General features: G+C 30.0%; 2 protein-coding genes across 2 annotated transcripts; both read right to left on the bottom strand.

The window, feature by feature from the left end:
* Nucleotides 1-6,619: 6,619 nt before the first annotated feature.
* TRIADDRAFT_58362 (uncharacterized protein) lies at nucleotides 6,620-12,816 on the bottom strand (the record flags this gene model as incomplete). Its single annotated transcript, XM_002114137.1, has 8 exons — nucleotides 6,620-6,795; nucleotides 6,914-7,043; nucleotides 7,143-7,370; nucleotides 7,638-7,744; nucleotides 7,928-8,099; nucleotides 8,680-9,004; nucleotides 9,233-9,594; nucleotides 12,709-12,816. 8 exons carry the CDS (start codon nucleotides 12,814-12,816, stop codon nucleotides 6,620-6,622), a joined length of 1,608 nt encoding a protein of 535 aa, XP_002114173.1.
* A 2,528-nt stretch (nucleotides 12,817-15,344) lies between these two features.
* TRIADDRAFT_58361 (uncharacterized protein) lies at nucleotides 15,345-19,346 on the bottom strand (the record flags this gene model as incomplete). The annotated part of the gene is made up of 10 exons (XM_002114136.1): nucleotides 15,345-15,520; nucleotides 15,815-15,947; nucleotides 16,083-16,310; nucleotides 16,537-16,640; nucleotides 16,828-16,999; nucleotides 17,339-17,387; nucleotides 17,577-17,635; nucleotides 17,814-18,132; nucleotides 18,625-18,986; nucleotides 19,239-19,346. 10 exons carry the CDS (start codon nucleotides 19,344-19,346, stop codon nucleotides 15,345-15,347), a joined length of 1,710 nt encoding a protein of 569 aa, XP_002114172.1.
* Between the last annotated feature and the right edge of the window lie 1,354 nt (nucleotides 19,347-20,700).

Genomic DNA, 20,700 nt, shown 5'->3' with positions numbered 1-20,700 from the left:
TATCGCTGTCCAACTGGATCGAGCCGCCTACAGGAATGGATATTACTATCGTAGTAGGCTTGCGTAGTTATACTGCTAGCTAACTTTGTTTTTATCTAAGAACAGAATGATAGAAATAATTTTATTACCATTAGAATCGTCAGTATCCCTTAGAATATCCGAACTTTGTAATTAATACAAATTAGGAATAAGACAGTATAGAAAAATCGATGACAAGGAGACACTTAAACATGAATTATATTATTCCGTAAAATGATGATATGAAGGCAATATATTTGAAGATTTTTATAGGCTTTTTACTTTCAAAATTATTAATTCATATACTAATTAAATTGATGTAGATCTTAACGGCATTAAAAATTTTAGGTTAAAGGAGATTATATGCTAGGGCTCGATTAGAAGCATTAATACCTTTAATCAAACTATTACAGACGTAACTTATTAGAGAAAAACAAAAAATTATAGGTTAAAGTCATAAGTTGCCTTCACATGAAAAATAATAAAACTGTCAATCAAAATGGAATGGACTTGATAGAAATATTATGCGGTGTTGACGAAAAAGGAAATAACTTTCATTCTTTTTAATAAATAGAGTATGGAATTGTCTCATTATCGACTTATGGATTGAATAATTTTTATAACTTTAAATAACATTATTGAATCTGGCCATACTAATTTATTCCTTTCTTTAATGTAATCTATTCTGCCGTGTAAATTAGTATATACTGTGCATAATACAGTAGAAGCAACTTGATATCACGCTATTAAAAAAATAAATGTCATTATAAGATAATTTTATCAGTCGCTTGGGTCATCTAACAACTACGTGAGACTTTTTCATCTTGTATAATTATAGTATAGCATGGTTCCCTAAGTGATATCAGTTTCTACGCTAGATGTTAATCGATATCTGGCTATTAAAAGCAATAAATGTCCTTATAGGATAATTTCTTACTCGCTCTGGGTCGTCTAATAGTTACTACATGAGCCTTTTCATCTTCTATTATGATAATATAGTATAACTCTCTAAATGATACCACTTTTTACTCCTATCTTATCAAAATCAATTAATTATTTTTAAATCAATTTATTCAATGGATAATTTTGTTAACTGGCTTACGAGTGCCAAATACTATATACGGTAACTGACAATTTCTATGCAGAAGCTTTCAATCTCTCTACTTTAATGTAAGATGGAAAGTATTTTTTCATCATCATATTGATATGTTTATCATCGTTACTTTACAAAATTACGCGCTTATCTTATCCTTGCTAGTATCTTTTCCTTTCTATAAGCATAATGAATGATATATGCTTCTTCAAAATATGATTTCTATTGTTGAATTGATACTAGTAAATGCTCAAATGATGAATTCCGTTTATCCAGTTTCTTCGTAAAATGATTCTAAAGTATAGCTTCAAGTTGGGATTGAAATTAAAATATCTATGCTATCAGGAAATAGATATAAAAGTCGAACTACTTGAATAATTTGGGTTTATAGGAATGAATAAAGGTTTCAAAAATTTTATACCGTAGTTTCTAATCAACTTAGTTTGATTTGTTACTACAGCTAAATTTTGAGAATCTGAGAATGCTTTAGATAGTGGTTAAATGTAACTTGTAACACAGATGTAAGTACATCTATTTGAGAATTATGAACGATTTTTTAACCTACAATAACTAAAAGATTAACTTTGTCTGTGATATGGTCATATCATGATCAGATTTTCATCTATTTCATTTTACTCTGTCCAATATTATATTATAAATTATGCTGCTAATACGCGATAGAAACATTCATTCTCTAGCTGTTTATCTACCTTGTTTGATTGTTCTTCATATCCATAGCAAGATTGTAAAAACAGGAGAAAAACGATGAAAGAATAACCCATGATGGAAATTCTATTTTTATTTATTTTTGCGAATTTATTCCCTAGATAAAATAAGCACTAATTTTGCTGACTGGAAAATGCTTATAATATAACATTTAATTAGGATGATATTACCTTATTAGGCTCAACTACTGTATCTATCAATCATCAATAATTATAATTAATTTACGTATATTTGTATTCTCTTTGAAATTATTTATCCTTACATGTTATCATTATAAATTCTATCCATCTTTCTAACTTTAACGGTACCTTTTATTACACATTTATTATAAATAAGCTAAGCATGGAAGGATTTTTGTTTGGTAAGTGTAATACTATTTTTATCAATAAATTGACTTAATAGTTAGTGTGAGAGATCTTACGTATATTTTATATATGCTTGAATAGATAATTGTTTAATTTTGTGATGTTATCTTAGCCGAATTTATCAGTAAAAGATAAGATTAGCGTGGAAGGAATTTTGTTTAGTAACATTAAAACTTTTTTTGTCTAATAAGTGCCTTTGATATTTAGTGATAGCAAGCTTATCTATGACTTATATATGTACATGCATGGATAACTGTACAATTTTGTAATGTTATTTTAGCCAAACTCATTGGTATTGATATAGTTTAGTAGCGTTGTTTGCCTAGATCTTTTGTCTACAGGAGTATAGAATAATTATAGCCTCCTGATGACGAACGTATTATTAGTAATTAGAATTGCACTACAAATATGACAAAAAGAAGTGTATATTGAGCTGTAAAAATATCCACTTGGCCAAGTCAGCGTCAAGATAATATTTATTTAGTGCACTTATTAATTATTATAATGCAAGAAAATTACATTATAACAGTATTTTAGTATCACAATATGAATTAATGAGGTCTTAAATTGATTGATAGGTAAGTTTAAGTTACTAACCAATTATTGTTTCGATATTTATAACTTATTATGCTATATTAGTAATAATATAGCTGAGTTAGATAATATTCTTTTTATTGTGTTTTTATAGTAAAAACAGCATTATTTTTTAACAGGTTTTATTAGCTTTCTGATATAATACTTATATAATAGATGATTGATCTAGCTTCAGAACTGGTAACTAAATTTTGATCGTGTGAATTTTATGATTTTAGCAATTATTTCCAATTGTATATTTTTAAACCTTGATTATGAGTAGTAAACTATGATCAATTCTGTATATCCAACTTGAACTAAAAACTATCGGTATATTTTTTATTCTGCCGGATTTAGAGTAATATTCACTTATTGTAAATTATTGATACAAAAAATTATTTAACCTCAAAGTTCAAGTCAGACTGAGCACTTAGGTGAATAGTTCCGCTATATAACAATAAAGTACTATTTTTCACGAGGTCAAGGCAAATATAATTATATATTTTAAGTAGTAACAACGTCTTACAAAGAATTGCAAGTAATCTTTTTCAAATATTGGTCACATTGATTAAAATTGGATAATTGCTGCGTCTTTTCATCGGCTATGTTGATCTTTATAATTGAAGAGCATACATTTTCATGACAACAATATCTGCTGAACTGGACTTGTTAATTAAAACATTTGAAAATTGAAAGTAGAAATCGATATTCCTTTGTATGAATTCTAATGTCTAGTATATTAAATATTTGAAAATTGAAGATAAAATACGACATTCCTTTGTAAAAATTCTAATATATAGCATATTATTAAATATTTGAAAATTAAAGGCACAATACGATATTCCTTCATATAAATTGTAACGTTTAGTATTTTGACAGTAGGCTATTTACCAATAAGCATCCGATTGAATAGCAAATAGTAGAGTAGATCAAGAAGAAAAGAAATAAATTTTCTTACCTATAATAGATTGTAAACAAATTTCCTTTCATTGTATAAAAATAAACTTCAAGTACACTACAACTTTACTGATAAAATATCCGATCAAGGCTGTAACATCGCTTTTGCCAACAAACTATGGTATACCGGTATTGCAATAATTCAATATTAATTTTAGCCGGAAAAATTCTTGTTTTTATTGCCATATACATTTTTGGAGTAGTAATATCCGGAATAGTATTATGCGCACCATGTTGCCTGTTGTCATAACTTCAATTTCTTAACATATAACGATATAAAGACATCCCAATAATCTGTATTAATTTTTTAATGATGTTTTAGCGATAAGATAGATCACTGACATAAGTACTTCTTTGCCATTGATTTTCAGTAATATCTTCAACTTATTTGGCGATATAACAGCTTTTGATGTTTTTGGACATCGGTGCAAAAATAAATAAGAAATGCATGCCGATATCTTTAAACGGACAAAGAGCTGTCACTTAATAATTGAGATGAAAAGCTATTAAACAATCAACAATAGGATTTTATGGAGCACGGATGTAGCATCTTAATTGAAAACAGTAATATGATCATTAAATGGATATTGAATTCAATAAAAAGTAAATACAGTAGATTAACTTAGATGTTCACTTCCATTTGAATTCATTTAAATTACCAGCGCAAAATAGAAGTAGTAATAGATCAATAGTATCTGCTGATTTCTTTTAGAATTATCGCTATCATGATATTATAGTTCGTTAAAGCCATGAAATAGTTTCGTATAACCTTATATTGTATGTTTTGAAGAAGAATTTGAAAGTTGGCAGTGACAGATATTTTACTAACTGCTTTCTCTAGGAGCTTCTTAATAAAATGGAAAATGTCATGTGAAATGACAATCTTACTTTTTATTAAACTGCATACTAAAGCGACCGATAGATACTAATGATGTTGATAACCAGATATCAATAGCAGTCATAATGATAGCAGTTTAGGAGGTTTTATAGCAAGTTAATAACAAGATTTGTACTAGAAAGTGATGTTATTTACATCTTACTCTTACATATAAAGAATCTGATCGGATTATTTGAAACCTACGTTTCATAATAGAATTATTAAAATTTAATCATCCAGCATCTATTAACTGTTATATCAGATATTTATTTGCCGTTATTGCTAATTTCTAATTCTAGAATTGGAAATTTTATTATGATATGACATGACAAACAGCGAATTTATTAACTGTGCAACCGTAATCACTTACTGTAACATAATTAATAGTAAAAATTATTCGATATTCATATACCTGGGAAGCTCAATAAGAATGCAACAAATTTGTATATAATAAACGTTCCTAATTTCTATTTGCTATAATTATAATGAGGTTCCTTCTTGTTCACGTTTGTCCTTTAGCTTAATAAGCAAGACTGAATGAAAATTGATTTGTCATATTAGCCGGGAAACAGCGAGAAAATCGTTAAAATTACTATCTTAAGTGCGGCATAGACCAGAATTAATTTTTTGCAATAATTTCTGATAAGATGATGTGGATAACTTATAGCACTTTTTAAAGTCTTCGAATGCTATTCTTACTATTATAGCCAGTTAAACTGTAATCATCGTAACGAAAACATTTCTGCTACTTGTTTTAGCAGAGACTGGATGGTATGCAATATAATTCGCTAATAATTATAATAGTAGCAAGTAAAATGAGCATTTGGTGCCATCATGATAACATATTTCAAGAAGCTAGTCACTATCTATAAAGTGATTGAAATAGACTATAATTTACATTAGATAAGGTAGACAATTAAGATCTACTTTTTATTGATGTCTTTATTGGCATCTATCATTAATGACTGCATTCATTTTTCTATAACAATAATATATTAAAGAAGTTTGTAATCCCCTACAATCCATGGTTGAGATAGGTTATAGTTTACGTTAAATAAGCTAGATAGTCAAAATCGATTTATCATGATTAGTATCTATGATGATTAAAGGAGTTTAAGATCATCTATGATACGATAATTGAGATAATCTACGGTTGACATTAGATAAGGTAGATAGTCAAGAAAGATCTACTCGAAAATTAGTATCTATAATGATCAAAGGAAATTATAATCATCTACGATATCGTAAGGATAGTTAAAATAGTTTATACGAGTACAGTAATTTATATTAGAAAGTTTGAGTGAATAGCCAACATCGGTTGGTTATTACTGTCTATAGCGATTATATTTGTCATTTAAGATTAATAGATATCGGTGACATTAATTTTTATAACAATAGTACATAATAAAGTTTTCGTGGCATATCCAATTGGATGCTTTATACTTCTTGCAAGAAAAGACTTTAGCTTCCAATAATATTTCGTAGCAATGACCGAGGTCCATATTGGAAAATGGGTAACCTGTAAACTATGTCGAATAGTAGATAATAACGAAGTTTGTTATAACTACCTGTTATTAAAGTAGCCCAAAATGACTTTGTAGATAAATGAAATCTTCAAGAGAAGATCTGGTTGTAATCTGGGTTATAAAAACTTCTTCCATTGCTTTTCATCTACCATCGTCATCGTCAAGTGTTAAGGACACGAATAAGATAAATTATTTAAAAATCTTAGCAAATTTGTTATGATTGATATGTTCTACAGTGAATATATTTGCGTAGGTATATCTGCAAAGATGTGCTGCAAATTATTATAAATTGATAAAAACGAGTAATGCCATATTCAAGCCGGCTTACTAGTGATAACTCCCTCCTTAAATTCTCAAATCTTGAAAGTCATATGAATAAACAGCGATCATGTGCTTCTTTATTGATAGTTTCATTAATTAGGGATATAAGATTTCTAATTTCTCCAAGCATAGGGTGTAATATGGCGCAATAGATGAGAACAATCTATAGCTTGCAGCAAAGAGCTTGGGTTTTATATTTATCCTTTAATTGACGTCGTAAGATTTTACCACTTGCTAACTTAGGGATGAATGTTGTAATTTCTATGCCTCCACGTAATTTTTTATGGGGTGCAACACGAGAAGCAACTTCATCTTGGATTTGCTGGGGTGTTATTGCCGCTATTTTATTAAACGATAGTATAAGAAAGGACTAAGTTAGCTCCTAGCAATCTGTATCTAAGATAGATGGCATAGGATATTGGTGCATTTATTACATATCCAAAATTTATAATCTTACCTTCCTTGTCTTTTAAAATAACATAAGCTCGCGGAATTTCTCCTGCTACAGTATCAGGTATACCAATGACAGCTGCATCGGCAATATAATCAAAACTTTTGAGTAAGGCTTCTAACTCTGCTGGAGCAACCTTTCGAAATTTTTGGCGTTTAAGTTACATCTATCGTTTGTACAGAACTACTGATATTTAAAACTGCTACGGTATAGTTCTTATCTTCAATAGTCTTACCTGATGGCCTTTATATTTAATAAGATCTTTGAGCCTATCAATAATGTAGAAATCCTCATCTTCATCGTAGTAGCCGATATCTCCAGTTTTTAACCATCCTTCGGAATTAATCGTTTCCCTCGTTTGTTGAGGTTTATTTAAATAGCCCACCATAACTTGTGGGCCTTTAATCCATATTTCGCCAGCCACATTGGCTGGCAAAATTTGATGAGTCATTAGATCGACTACCTTCAATGATAAACCATCCAATACGTATGTACAGATTAGATTATCTATTAACTTATTCGTCGAACAAATTACGTGTGACTCGTTGTATATTATAGGAAGTAGTTGAAAGATAAATTATTCTCAATTATTAATGATTATAAGTAGCATCTTGCAAGTAAAATATTTAGAAAGGTATTAAAATCTATCATTAGACTAAATTCTCTGACAATATGGCTGAATTAGAAAAATATATCTTTAATCAAAAGTAGTTACGTTATCTATTCTTACTTTGCAGTATGTACTAGGCATTAATTTTCCAACAGACCCTAATTTTGTATTGGCTTTACAGAAGTGATTAATAATAGTAGTTGGACCTGTTTCCGTCATGCCATATCCTGGAAGGGATAATGTTAGCAATGATATTTGATTTATTATATGAAATATTTATTTAATGCTATAACAGCATTAAATATTTAATCTTTGATCTAAAACTTTAATTTTGGTAAGTAAAAATTTTTGATCATCAAGATTTTAATACTATTAGTACTAAAACGATAAAATAAATTTATTGGACATACCTTGTGTGAATCGGTCTAAATTTAGCTTCATTTTAACCCTTTCCATTAACTGGGTATCGAGTGGAGCAGCACCTGATGTTATGTTTTTTAAGCTGGAAAGATTATATTGATCAACTAATGGTGAATTGAGTAGGAATAATGCCAATGGAGGAACTATAGCTACGCGGGTGACCTATATATTCATATGTATATCATAGAATCGTACATCAAACGCAAAGTAAGGTTTCGTATTGTACTCTAGCGACAATTCTATCGGATGTCAAATGTTCAAAATTAAGGCAGCAGATATGATTAATGCTATTTAGGTTCTAGGCTTGACTATTCAGTCTATAAATATAGAATATTGCGCTTTAAATGACCCTATGGCTAAATTATAATGTACCGTAATAATTCAATTTTTTATACTTTTAGTATTGCTCTAAATGGAATGAATAAAATTATATTGTACTCTATAGATAGTTCTATCGAATATTAAATGTTCGAAATTAAAGCAAGAGATATAATTAATGCTATTTAGATTCTATGCTTGATAATTCAGAGTATTAATATATAAATACTGCGCTTCAAACTATCCTACGTCTAAATTATTATAATAATAACTTGATTTTTTATAATTTTAATATTGCTCTAAATGGAATGGATGAAATATATGTTAATAAAATTAAGCCGAAATTATAGTGTACGTAATAATTGGATTTTTAAACCTTTAATATTCCTTTAAATGGAACGACTAAAATAGACATATACATCACCTGAAATTTCTCAATAGCCGCTAGGAAAGAGTGGGGTTGAAAACGCGGTAAGATAACAACTCGAGATCCACTAGAAAGGGATAGCGAAAGGATGGAGCACATGCCCAAGATATGATAGAATGGTAAGACGCAAAGAACACTTGGATCGACATCATCAGCTGATCTCATGCCACGATAAGTATATTGAGTCAAGTTAGCAACCAAATTGTAGTGGGTTAACATAACACCTTTAGGAAGACCGGTTGTGCCACTAGAGTATGGAATAATGCAAAGATGTGATTTAGGTTTAATAACAACCAGAGTTGGAAATTGATTGCCGCTATCCCTATGATAAGAAGATAATAATATTAGAAATGAAGTATTTTGAATAACATGAGTGATAAGCAACTCATGACCAACATTTTATACAATACGAAGAATAATTCTATTGTTAAGATTAGAATATGATAACAATCTAACTTAGTACTGATAATGGTTAGAGGTTAATAATCGAATTAGCAAAAGATTTAGTATTCAAGGTAGGTTATTCAAGGAGAGTTTGAGTTATTCTTACCTAATTAGAGATGAATACGGAATATAACCTTCAGCATGGCCAAATATAAATTTATGCCTAAACGGATGATTGGTTTTATTAACTTTAGAGGCCGCACATTCTGAGACGATAACATACTTCGCATTAGCGTCTTCCAATTGATATTTTAATTCTTCAGGCGTAAATAAGGGACTACATGTTGTCACGATACCACCTAGAGCAATAACTGCAAAGAAAATGATGGACCAATCTAACGAATTTAAACTAACTATAGACATAATATCACCGGATTGAAATCCTAATCGAGTTAACGCTGATGCACATCGTTGGATCATTTGCTTAAGTTGGCCGTAAGTATAAGTTTCTCCGGTAATTCCATCAGTCTATTGTTCAGTCGAAAAGAACATTAAGTTAATATTATCATGCTATAATAGTTGAAATAATATTTGGGTTTCTCAGTCAGGAGTATATAATTTACGAAGAGTTTGTCTTTCGTAGCGAAGAGTGAATATTGTCTAAATAAGTAAAGCTGATTGTGTTGGATACTAGCAAATTTACTTTTAACATCATTTCTATACGTTTGGTTTGGCCGAATGTAAATCCTAAATTAACTTATTCGTGTAAGCAATTATAGATATTCAGTATTTTATGAATTAAATTAAGTATATAATATAGATTTTGTAGATAGATTGGAAGAATCTTGAGGTATTTAAATTATGGTGATAGATAATCGATAAAACAGATGCTGATCACTTGATATTAAAATCAAAAATTAAATACTAATGACTTAAAGTAGTATTTTCCAGTATTTGTCATGATTCTACTTGCAGTAGGTCTTAAAAAATGCATACTTCGTAGGAATTAATTTTCAGTGCATATGTTAAAGAAATTACGTATCTTAAGTTTATCTTCTGCTAATGAAAATATTGATTCTTGTACTAGTATTCTGTTCGAGTTTATCATCTTTTATAATTAACCTTAATGATAAAATGTAAATAAATGTTTATTCTTCATTTTAAATATAGTCCACATTCTATATGTTGATTCATATAAAGATATGAACAATATTATCATATTGTGTACAATAATCGCGTGATGAGCTTAAATAAGTTGTAGTAAGTCCGTCAAATTGAAGCCTTTTTCTAGTAAATTGTTCGTAATTATTTTATTGAGATAGTAGCCTATTTAATTTAACTGCTACAGCACATATACGAACTATTATTATAAGTGAGTAAAGAAATTGCTGCGAAACTCGAGTATGCGAACGATGATGTCCAATAGTATGTTAAAATATATTACAAATCAGTAATTACTAAAGAGGACTATAAAATTTACTATTAAGATAGAAGATGAAGAGGTTAATTATCGTAAACAGGTAGCATCGATATACGATGGTTACTAATTTTAGCTATAGCGAAGTATAGAGTCTACAGATGAGATTATACAAGAAGTGATTATTTATACGCCAATGTTTATATTAATACATTTTGGAGATTTATCATAGCTACAGCAGACTAAAGTTCAAGATATGAGATCGTGTATAAAAAGATTAATTATACGTAACTAGAGGTATGAGATCGACTACTGGTAATACTAACAACAAGGTTTTCTCCATTTTGCTAGTGGAATATCACCATCTTTATCAATTTTAATGAATGACTTTATTTAAAGTCCACAATAATGTGTATAATTAACAAAAATAGCAGGTAGAATGGAACTCTGCATCAAATTATCTAACTTCAATAAGTTTTACCAGACAATTGTCGATTGAATTGAGATAAATTAGTTTTAGTAATTACAATTACTGCTGCCGCCTGAAGAAATGTTTGGTAGTTAATTACTGTAGTAGCTTATACAAATATGTGAATACTGGGGATAAATAATAGACCACATTTTAATCCTGTAAATAAGTTATTAACTTGATTGACAAATTTTTACTTTTATCATTTTCTATTTAATACGTGGAAAAAGACGAAGATCGTCTATGTGCCCACAGTTGATCTAATTGATTACTAGTATCTGATTTTACGTTAAAAATGGCTGGCTAAATTAACGCAGAATCAGTGTTGTCTGATTATTGATGACAGTAAACTATCCCGTTGGATAAGTTTTACGACATTCTTGATGAAAACATCTGCCATATGAGAAATGGTCTACAGAACTTATATCTAGAGCAGCTATCCAAATATGATTTCGAATTTAAACTAATTCATTACTGCATTACAGATGGATTGCAAACTTGCTTAAGTATCTTTTTATGTTATTTAACTATAAAGCCAATCTTTATTTTAGTACTTTGAGGCTGAGACAATAACAAAATTATCTAAATACAGTACAGGCATTGCTTAAGACCATTATATACGTAGACTATATGCATAACTCAGTTAGTCTCATTCATAATTTAGGGTGATAAAAGATGCCCATTTTGTACGAAATGGCTCTTAAATGATAATAATCAGCGGAATAAAAATAGTCTCAATCTAAGCTATTATAGTCTGACTATGATTATACTGTACATTAAAATCGGGGTAGGGCAGCGCTGCCACTACTGTCTTTATTCTTGTAAATAGATCCACATGATTACCAGAGTTATTTTTATAAAATAAGGATTCGTGTAAAATTACAACATGTAATCACGGAGTTTTAAGTAATTCAGAAACAGTAGGGGAAAATTGTTAAAGCAACTCAATATCGGAAAACTTCGTTAGATTCTAAAAGTAACCCATAATAAAGATAAGACAGTATTAAAAATTTACATTGGAATAACTATACATTTACGCCAAGCATTACGCGCAGGAAACTCTACTAGTACATAATGATCAGTGATGGGCTGCTCTTTTGATACTGGTTGGGTTGATACATTTAAAGCGACCAATTGATTGATCGTATTTGAATTAGACATATTGTAATTATATGTAAAGTCGTTTTATAAATACTCAAGCATATGCTAGTCTAGATCAATATTTATATACTCATATTTCAGATCACTAAAAATTTTATGTCTACAATAGCACATAATTTACAATAAAATTATTCTTCAGGCTATAGACTATGTTAATGTATGAAATTATTATGCATTAAGTAGTGTTCGGTAGTAATAGCGTACAAAATCATTCTATAGTCATTACAAGGAATGCTGCTTGAAAAATAAGAGAGTAAAGGTTGATATGCCCTAACTCTTACTTTATCTAAGTATTGATAGATCAGGAGATTTATACAAGCGACATAACTTTCAAAAAGTTTAATAAGAAATAGGTACAAGAAATGATCAATATTGCGATCAATATCACGCTCATCGATTTATGAATATAATATTATGGAAAGGAAATTGATTAAAAGTAATTTACGATTACATCGTTTGAATGTATTTGATCGTGTGAAAATTATTTCAAAGTATGATATCATTATTTTTTTCTATCACAAGGTTGATTTATTAGTATGAATTTATGCTATATCATGTACAGTGTAATAATTGTATTGTAATGGAGTCAACATACCAATGCTGGTTTGCTTGCATTAATGTCAAATCGACGTGAAACAAAATCATAGAATGACATGTTATCAGGAATATGAATATCGCCATATTTGCTGCGTAAAGCTGCCATGATGAAGTCTAGCTTTAGAAAGATCAAATGCTTAAATTAAAGATTGTGTCTGCTAACCCAACTATTTAAGAGATGAGACAGTTTTGTAAATACTGCTCCCTGCTGCGTGATAATTTTAATGCAGCCGGCAGATTGTTCTATGAATACAAATCGACGGCATTGCTAGCCGACGACCAATTATTAATGATCTCAGTCTATGGAATGATATCTTAAGCTGACTAATAGGTGCATCTTTTGAATCTATTACAGTTTCCTCTTTAAATGATATTGTCTCCCTTTTTTATGAATTAATGATTTGCGTAGGGAAAATGGCGTCTAACGAGCTATCATAAACTGTGTTGTACTCAGTTACATCGATTATTAAGCGCAAATGAATGTTGGATGATGAAAAGTACTTTGATTAATAAGATAAAGCTATTCCTTTGAACTTTTTCCGATAGTTTGGTAATGCTCTTCCATTAAATTGTATGATTCTTGAAAATGGTTCGATTTCATCCTTAAGCCAATTAGTGTATGCCGTCATAATAACTGCTTAAATAAATATTAAAACAGATTTATGGACTATATGCGTATTACAAATATCGCCAACTTATTTAAATCATTCAGTTAGTGTATCTAGTTAAATAACATGTTTAGTAGTTAGAATAATGAACAACCAATAGCATATAGTCTTCAAAGAGCTCCTATGGTTAATAGACGTCATCATTTAATCACTATCAGTCAATTAACTATACAATTGCTTTTATATTTTTCAAATAGGCTTCGTCTGTTGACAAAATAATTATATGCATAGAATCAAGTCATGAAATTAATTCATGAAAATAAATAGAAATTCTAACAAATACTGTGTAATATTATATTCTAGAGTCATGTTCTGTTGATAGCTATTTCAGTAGAATCCTATTAACACTTCATTTGGACAATCAATCATACGTTTTTCGCATATTACTATTATGTGCAATCTATTAGCTTATAAAATTAGATAGAAGTTTTAAAATTGCGTTATTTTTTAATCTAAGGCAGATTAGAAGTAAATCATTCATGGAAGTAATTACTGATTTCAATGAATACTTTGTAATATTGTATTCTAAAGTTATGTTTATTGATAGTTAGTCCAGTGCATTCGGTTGAACTTTAATTTAGACAATACGTGGCACATTGCTTGTATTTAGCTATTGTCAACAATATTATAAAAAATCGAAAAGCAGTCGTAAAATGATGTTATTATTTTTAATTCAGAATGAGTTATTATCCCTTTTCATTAAAATAGTAGACATGAGTTCATTTCTTAGTGCAGTTATTTTGTCCAACCACAGATTAATAAAAATCGAGTTAAATTACATATAATTACTATTTTTAATATATATATATAAACAATACTAAAGGAGATGTAATCGTTAGATAGAAATTATAATGAATGGAGTAAAAGTGGACATCGAATGATTAACGTCGACTGTACAATAAGCATAATATACTTAATTAGCAGTTAATGTATTTTGACATTATTTTTTAAGATACAAACTTTATCTTGAATTTATTTATAGTTGTTTCTAATTTCGGCATGAGATCATTTCAATTCTTAGTTTGTACCAGGAACTACATGAGTAAAAATTCTCTGCACTTTCCGAAAAAAATTTACCGTCTCCCTGTAAAAAGAATACTGGTAATTTTTACTTGAGTAGTTCCTGGTCGTACTAATACTATAGATATTTTTACTCGTGGATGCAGTACATAGATACCTTATAGGTAGTTAATGAAGTTATTTACTTTTTAATAATTTAAACATCCTGTAATTAATATTTGAACAGCTAGACTGTTGTAATAGCAACTGCAACGGGGAAGCAAGTGATAATTCTGTTGTTTGTTTTCAATCAGCTATTGGGTCATATTACGTTATTGAGATAATACTTGTAGCGTGGCATTAGCCATGGCAGAATTTAACTTTAGCAAAAGTAAGCTATATTTCTATCGTTGATTTATCAAAAATAAATTGTTATCGTAAGTTAATTGTTACAACTCAAATTTAGCAACGGCCATGCAGTATTTCTTACGATTGAAACATTGGTACTTATTCAATTTCACAATTACCGTTTATTGTTAGGATAGAACAGGTAAAAAAATCATATTAAGTAATTCGACATCTGGTACGTTATTATAATTACTGCAGGCTATGCTATGCCATGGCGCAATAATTTATGTTTCCTATTGATATGGACTTGATCTATATCACTTAATGAAAAATGAACTGCATCATAAAGAAAGATTATAGATTAATATTCACCATTGAAATAATAATTAATTTAGCCTAGTGCGGATGAACAGTGCCTTACGTACCGAGAGTGAATAAAAATCAAATTCAACCAAGATTAATAAATCAAATAACTACCATAAAATGATCAGCCGTTATAATATAATAACATTATTTTATTAGCGTAGGAATCAACATGTACCGGCGATTATTACTAAGGCAACGAGAAAGTTTCTAGATGCACCAATCCTGGTAGTTTGTAAAAGAAACCGGACATAGTTTATAATTTACTCTTGGCTATTGATTTCTTATATTGATCTCGAATTAGGCGTCTCAAAATTTTACCGCTAGCAGATTTAGGTATCTCGGTAACAATTGCAATGCCACCTCTTAACCTCTTATGCGGAGCTACCTTAGAAGTTACGTATTCTTGAATTTTTTCGGTTGTAATCTTGCCTATAAAGTATTTATATATATACGCATAATTAATGACAAATAAACTATTACGGAAAGAGTATGGTACTATCAAAACATAAGCAAGTAAATTATATTAACCATTTATAATTTATTTACTCTTAAAACATGATATGTATAATACTTATAGACCCAGATAAGTTCGGAATATAAATAACTAATTAAAGTTATTAAAATAGTAATTATTTAAATCTTTACTTTCGCTCGTTTCCTTCTAAACATGACACATTGTAAACTATATAATAGCATTTATTTAATTAATGGTTAATTACAAACCATTTCCCGAATCCTTTAAGATAATATATGCTCTAGGAATTTCTCCAGCTCGTTCGTCAGGAATACCAATTATAGCGGCATCGGAAATATCTGGATGAGATTTTAGTAATGATTCCAATTCTGCAGGTGCTACCTGAAAAGATAACCGATAAAACAATCTTGCTAAGAAATTTTAATCTGCGCTACGAAATGAATGCTTAATACACAAATATAGTAATATAATTCACTACTATAGGCAATTTTTACTAAAGTGAGATAGATCACATACTTGATATCCTTTATATTTTATTAATTCCTTTATTCGATCAACGATATAACATATTCCATTTTCATCATAGTAACCAACATCTCCAGTATGTAGCCAACCGTCTTTATCGATGGTTTCCGCAGTCGCCTTGGGTCGGTTTAAATAACCTAACATTACTTGTGGCCCCTTAACTAATATTTCGCCTGGTACATTAGGGGGAAGAACTTTACCCGAATCAGGATCAATAAACTATTCCGTAGATATAAAGAATTTGTGTATTACGTCAATGATTTAATAATTTTGCATCATTCTTTAATTAAACTAGAGTTAGAATTATAGTCAAAGTTTATGCAGGGTTACGGTAGCCTTAGATATTTATTATAAAAAAATGCGTTAGTTTATGTTCAATCTTAATTTATGCAAAATTAACATTTATAATAGGAAAAGAGAACATTTGTTGCAAATTTATACTTACTTTGCATTGTGTATTTGGTACGGGCCTACCGACGGAGCCCAAATTATGATTTTCATCAGGTGAAACCAGTGTAATGGTCGGACTTGCTTCCGTCATGCCGTATCCTTGATGTATAATTTATTTTAAAGATGTATACGTTTAAATATTAAGACTAGATGAATGTTATAATTTGATACGGTTATAACAATCAACACTACAAATAACTTTATATATTAAGTATTAAAGTATTTTCCTGCAAGAATTTTATTTTTTAATGTTTAATTCAACGTGAAATTAAATTCCTTTACTGACCTTGAACAAAACGTTTCACTTTCATCTTTCTTAAAAATTGTTGCATAACTTCATCTCCAAGAGGTGCTGCACCAGATCCAGCATCTTCAAGGCTAGATAAATCATATTTATCGACCAATGGGGACTTTAAGAGGAAAAGAGCTAGTGGAGGTACTAGGCTTAGTCGTGCTACCTGCAGTATACATACAAACATAAAGTTGGAGGAATACAGTATATGAGGTTACTTTCAATGTACAATTGCAAGTCTACTGTAATTCTTTTAAGTAGTTTTGTGATTATCTAATCGTCACATTTTCACTTCTGCGACAAGGTAACGTACAGTAAAAGTCTATAAGTAGCTACTAACTTAAACGCCCTTTTACTTAACGTTAAACACACAGCAAAAGACTATAAAGATGAAACTTTTATTAGCAAAGATACATCGACAACTTTTTACCATCACTGAACTCAAATGTTCCCGTTTATATAGGAACCGCCTAATTCGTAAACAACAACAATATTATTGTTATACCTTACTAGGAGAAACATCTCGAACTGAGATGTTCCTTACATAGCTTTTTCTATCAGTAAATGTTTTGAATCTTTTACTGATACTTAATCTTAATCTAAGCTCGCAGGTTGTCTAATTTAACTATCATCAACTAGAGCTTGAATCATCTTACTGCTATCTGTCGCACAATAACAATCAATATGAAGTATGTAATGAACTATTACAAACAACATCCACGTTAAGGCATTACTTATCTTACCTAGCACTACAAATATGGATATTCTCCATACTAGCTACTACTGTACTTAGTAAACTATCCTAATGACAAAGCGACACCGTAACACTTATTAAAAGACTAAAGTTTACAGTAGACTACTGCATCGTTACCGGTATCTATACTTCTCGAGTTGTTTGAAATTTCGAAAACAATTGCATGTATTCTACTGTAATTTATTTTAATAGTTTACAGATTTAAATAAAAGATATTTTCCTTTACCTTATACTTTTCAATTGTTCGTAAAAATGATTTAGGTTCAAAGCCAGGTAGAGTGACACAGTGATTTCCATAACGTAAGCAACTTGACATTATAACGACCATTCCATAGATGTGATAAAATGGTAATACTGCCAATGAGCAATTATTTTTTCTGTTTCGTATTCTCACAGGTCGTGTTTGTTCCAGATTAGCAACTAAATTGTAATGAGATATCATGACACCTTTGGAAACACCGGTAGTACCACTTGAATATGGCAAAACGCAAATGTCAGTCTTGCTATTAATCTTAACAAATGAAGGAAACCTGCTGCCATCGTCTCTGTAGTACAAATAATATGATTGAAAGTATATGTCCTTTTAGTTATCAATTATAGAAACAATTATGCTGTATTTAGTTTGTTAATAGCTTCTAAAGAGTCATAAATGAATAGTACAAGCACGTACAGTACTGTGCATAGGTTTCGACGATATAAGTAACTTAAAGTTAGATTGTATAGCAGCTTATATACTCGTAAAGTAAGATATTACAAGCATTAAATGTCAAAATCTGAATGATAGTGTCTGCTCAAGTAATTAGCTACTTGATAGTCAGGAAGATGTACCGGTAAGACTCGTATATGTTATTAATCTTATTACAAGAGATATTTACAGTGTAATAATTACATTTAGAGGCGGATGGCCGTACATGCATGCACATGTAGGCTGCAAATTTGATTTCATCTCTCGTAAAAATTCGGTATCAACAAGTAGCCATAGTGAGATAGGCTAACATTAGTCATGTAGAGGTCTATTGGTGTTATTTCCAACTTACCTGATTAATTCGGAATATGAGGTATAGCCATCAGCATCACCGATGATAAATCTTTCTCTGACTTTATACCTCATTTTGCTGACCGTACGTACGGATGATTTTGCTGCGACTAAATAAACTGCTCCTGCATTACTTAGTTGTGAAGATAGTTCTGTCTCCTTATATCCATGATTGCACGTAGTAATGATGCCACCTACTGATATGACTGCAAAAAATAGAACTGGCCATTCGATGCAGTTTGGGGAAATTATAGCAACAACTTCGCCTTTCTTTAGCCCTCGCTTGACTAAAGCTGACGCTACACGTTTAATAGCATCGTCTAACTGATGGAAGGTATAACTAGCGCCAGTAATGCCATCCGTCTGAGAAGAATAAAAAGAGTTTTCATATAAAGTTAGTTGATCAACACGGTTGTATTTGTAGTCGTTCAGTTAATTCTATATATACCATCAAGGAAGTTATGGTTTATCATTAAGGTGACAATATAATCAATTTAAGTATTATCTATATCTTTGTAGTGATAAGAACGTCCATTTTTTAATAAGGTTGTCTTATAGCATTTATATAGCGAATGCAAATTATTAGTTCTATATTAATTATAATTAACGGATTACCATAGCTGGTTTATTGCCGAAATTCTTGAAATTACCAGTGACATATTCAAAAAATGAAACATTGTCTGGAATATGGACATCAGGATATGGGCTACGAACAGAAGTCATATTTCTAAGACGGCTTGCAATATTCGGTTCTGATATTTAAGAGGAGGAAGTAGATCAACTTTAATAGCCAAAATGAATACGCATAGATTGAAATTACTAAATGAGTTCTCTCGTGCTACTGCTGCAGTTGATTACGTTGTTGATATTTATGCCAGAGTTATCTTGGACTTTTGACTGATCACCAGACTACAGCTACTAGGTGTAATCAAGTGTACGAAGTTTACTAAATTATGCAGTAAATGATAATAATCCTTTTAGCTATGTAAGTGTTTGTGAGCTTATGTTTGTATCCTTGTCTCTACTGTACGTTTAGGTACCAGCCCCACTCGACCTCTAACCCCCGAAGTTATACATATAAGTTTGTATGAAAATACGGTAAAATTACCAATTTATACTTAGTAAATTTGCCATAACATACAGTATATGCAGTACTAATGAGTGAGTGATTAATTAATTATATATTATGATTGAAAATTCATCTATTGAAACTGTCTGCTACTGAAACTTGAGCAATCCTACATTGAATTAATATAGGTAGCTATTCCTATTTTAGGACATTTTGGTAAGTGTCTCTCCGCATTTGAGTAACTGTCTGTCTGTATAGTCTGCAGCAGCTAATTTTCGGACTCATTAGTAGTAATAGTACTTTTCAGACTTTGCATAACGCAATTACTGTAATTTTTAGCCTTGTCAAGTACACATTGATTTCGTTTCTATTGATTTATAGCAAATAGTTGCAACTTGAGAAGCAATATATAGTAATTTAATACAGCATGGAGCAGAAAAATTGCAAAAATTTAGGTACGCGAGTTCTAGTGGAATGAAATTACTATAGTGTGTGCTAATGGTAATGCATGGTAGCAAGCTTTTGGCGCTTGAGCTTGCAGTAATAGAAAATAGACTAATTATCATTTTCTTTCAATAGCTATAATAGAAAATCCTAATATCACTTAGTTTAAGTTAGCAATTTCTTTATTATATAGTTATTCTCAATGGTTTTATCAAATGTATCTAAAATAACCTCGATTATGCTAGCACGAAATTATTATAAACACATTTTCCTTCTATAAAGCTTAAATTAAGGGAAATTTAAGTTTCATCAGTTCATGATAACCAGTATAGGAAATAAAGAATTTATATCTCATTTACCTGGATTCAACACATATAATAACGATAATAAAAGCAGCCATTTATAACAGAATAGCTTGGCAAATACTTATATCTATTTTAAGAATAACATATTAGGATAATATATGACCTATAACAGACATATTTTAGCAGACTAAGCTGATAGATAAATTATCGTTTTTATTATACTAATTCACTATTTAACGTGGATTAGCAAGGAGGTTAA

This window comes from Trichoplax adhaerens, genomic scaffold (assembly GCF_000150275.1).
Source record: "Trichoplax adhaerens TRIADscaffold_7 genomic scaffold, whole genome shotgun sequence".
Taxonomy (NCBI): Eukaryota; Metazoa; Placozoa; class Uniplacotomia; order Trichoplacea; family Trichoplacidae; genus Trichoplax; species Trichoplax adhaerens.
Note: the sequence above shows the minus strand (reverse complement) of the source record. Positions and strands in the feature narration are given on the sequence as shown.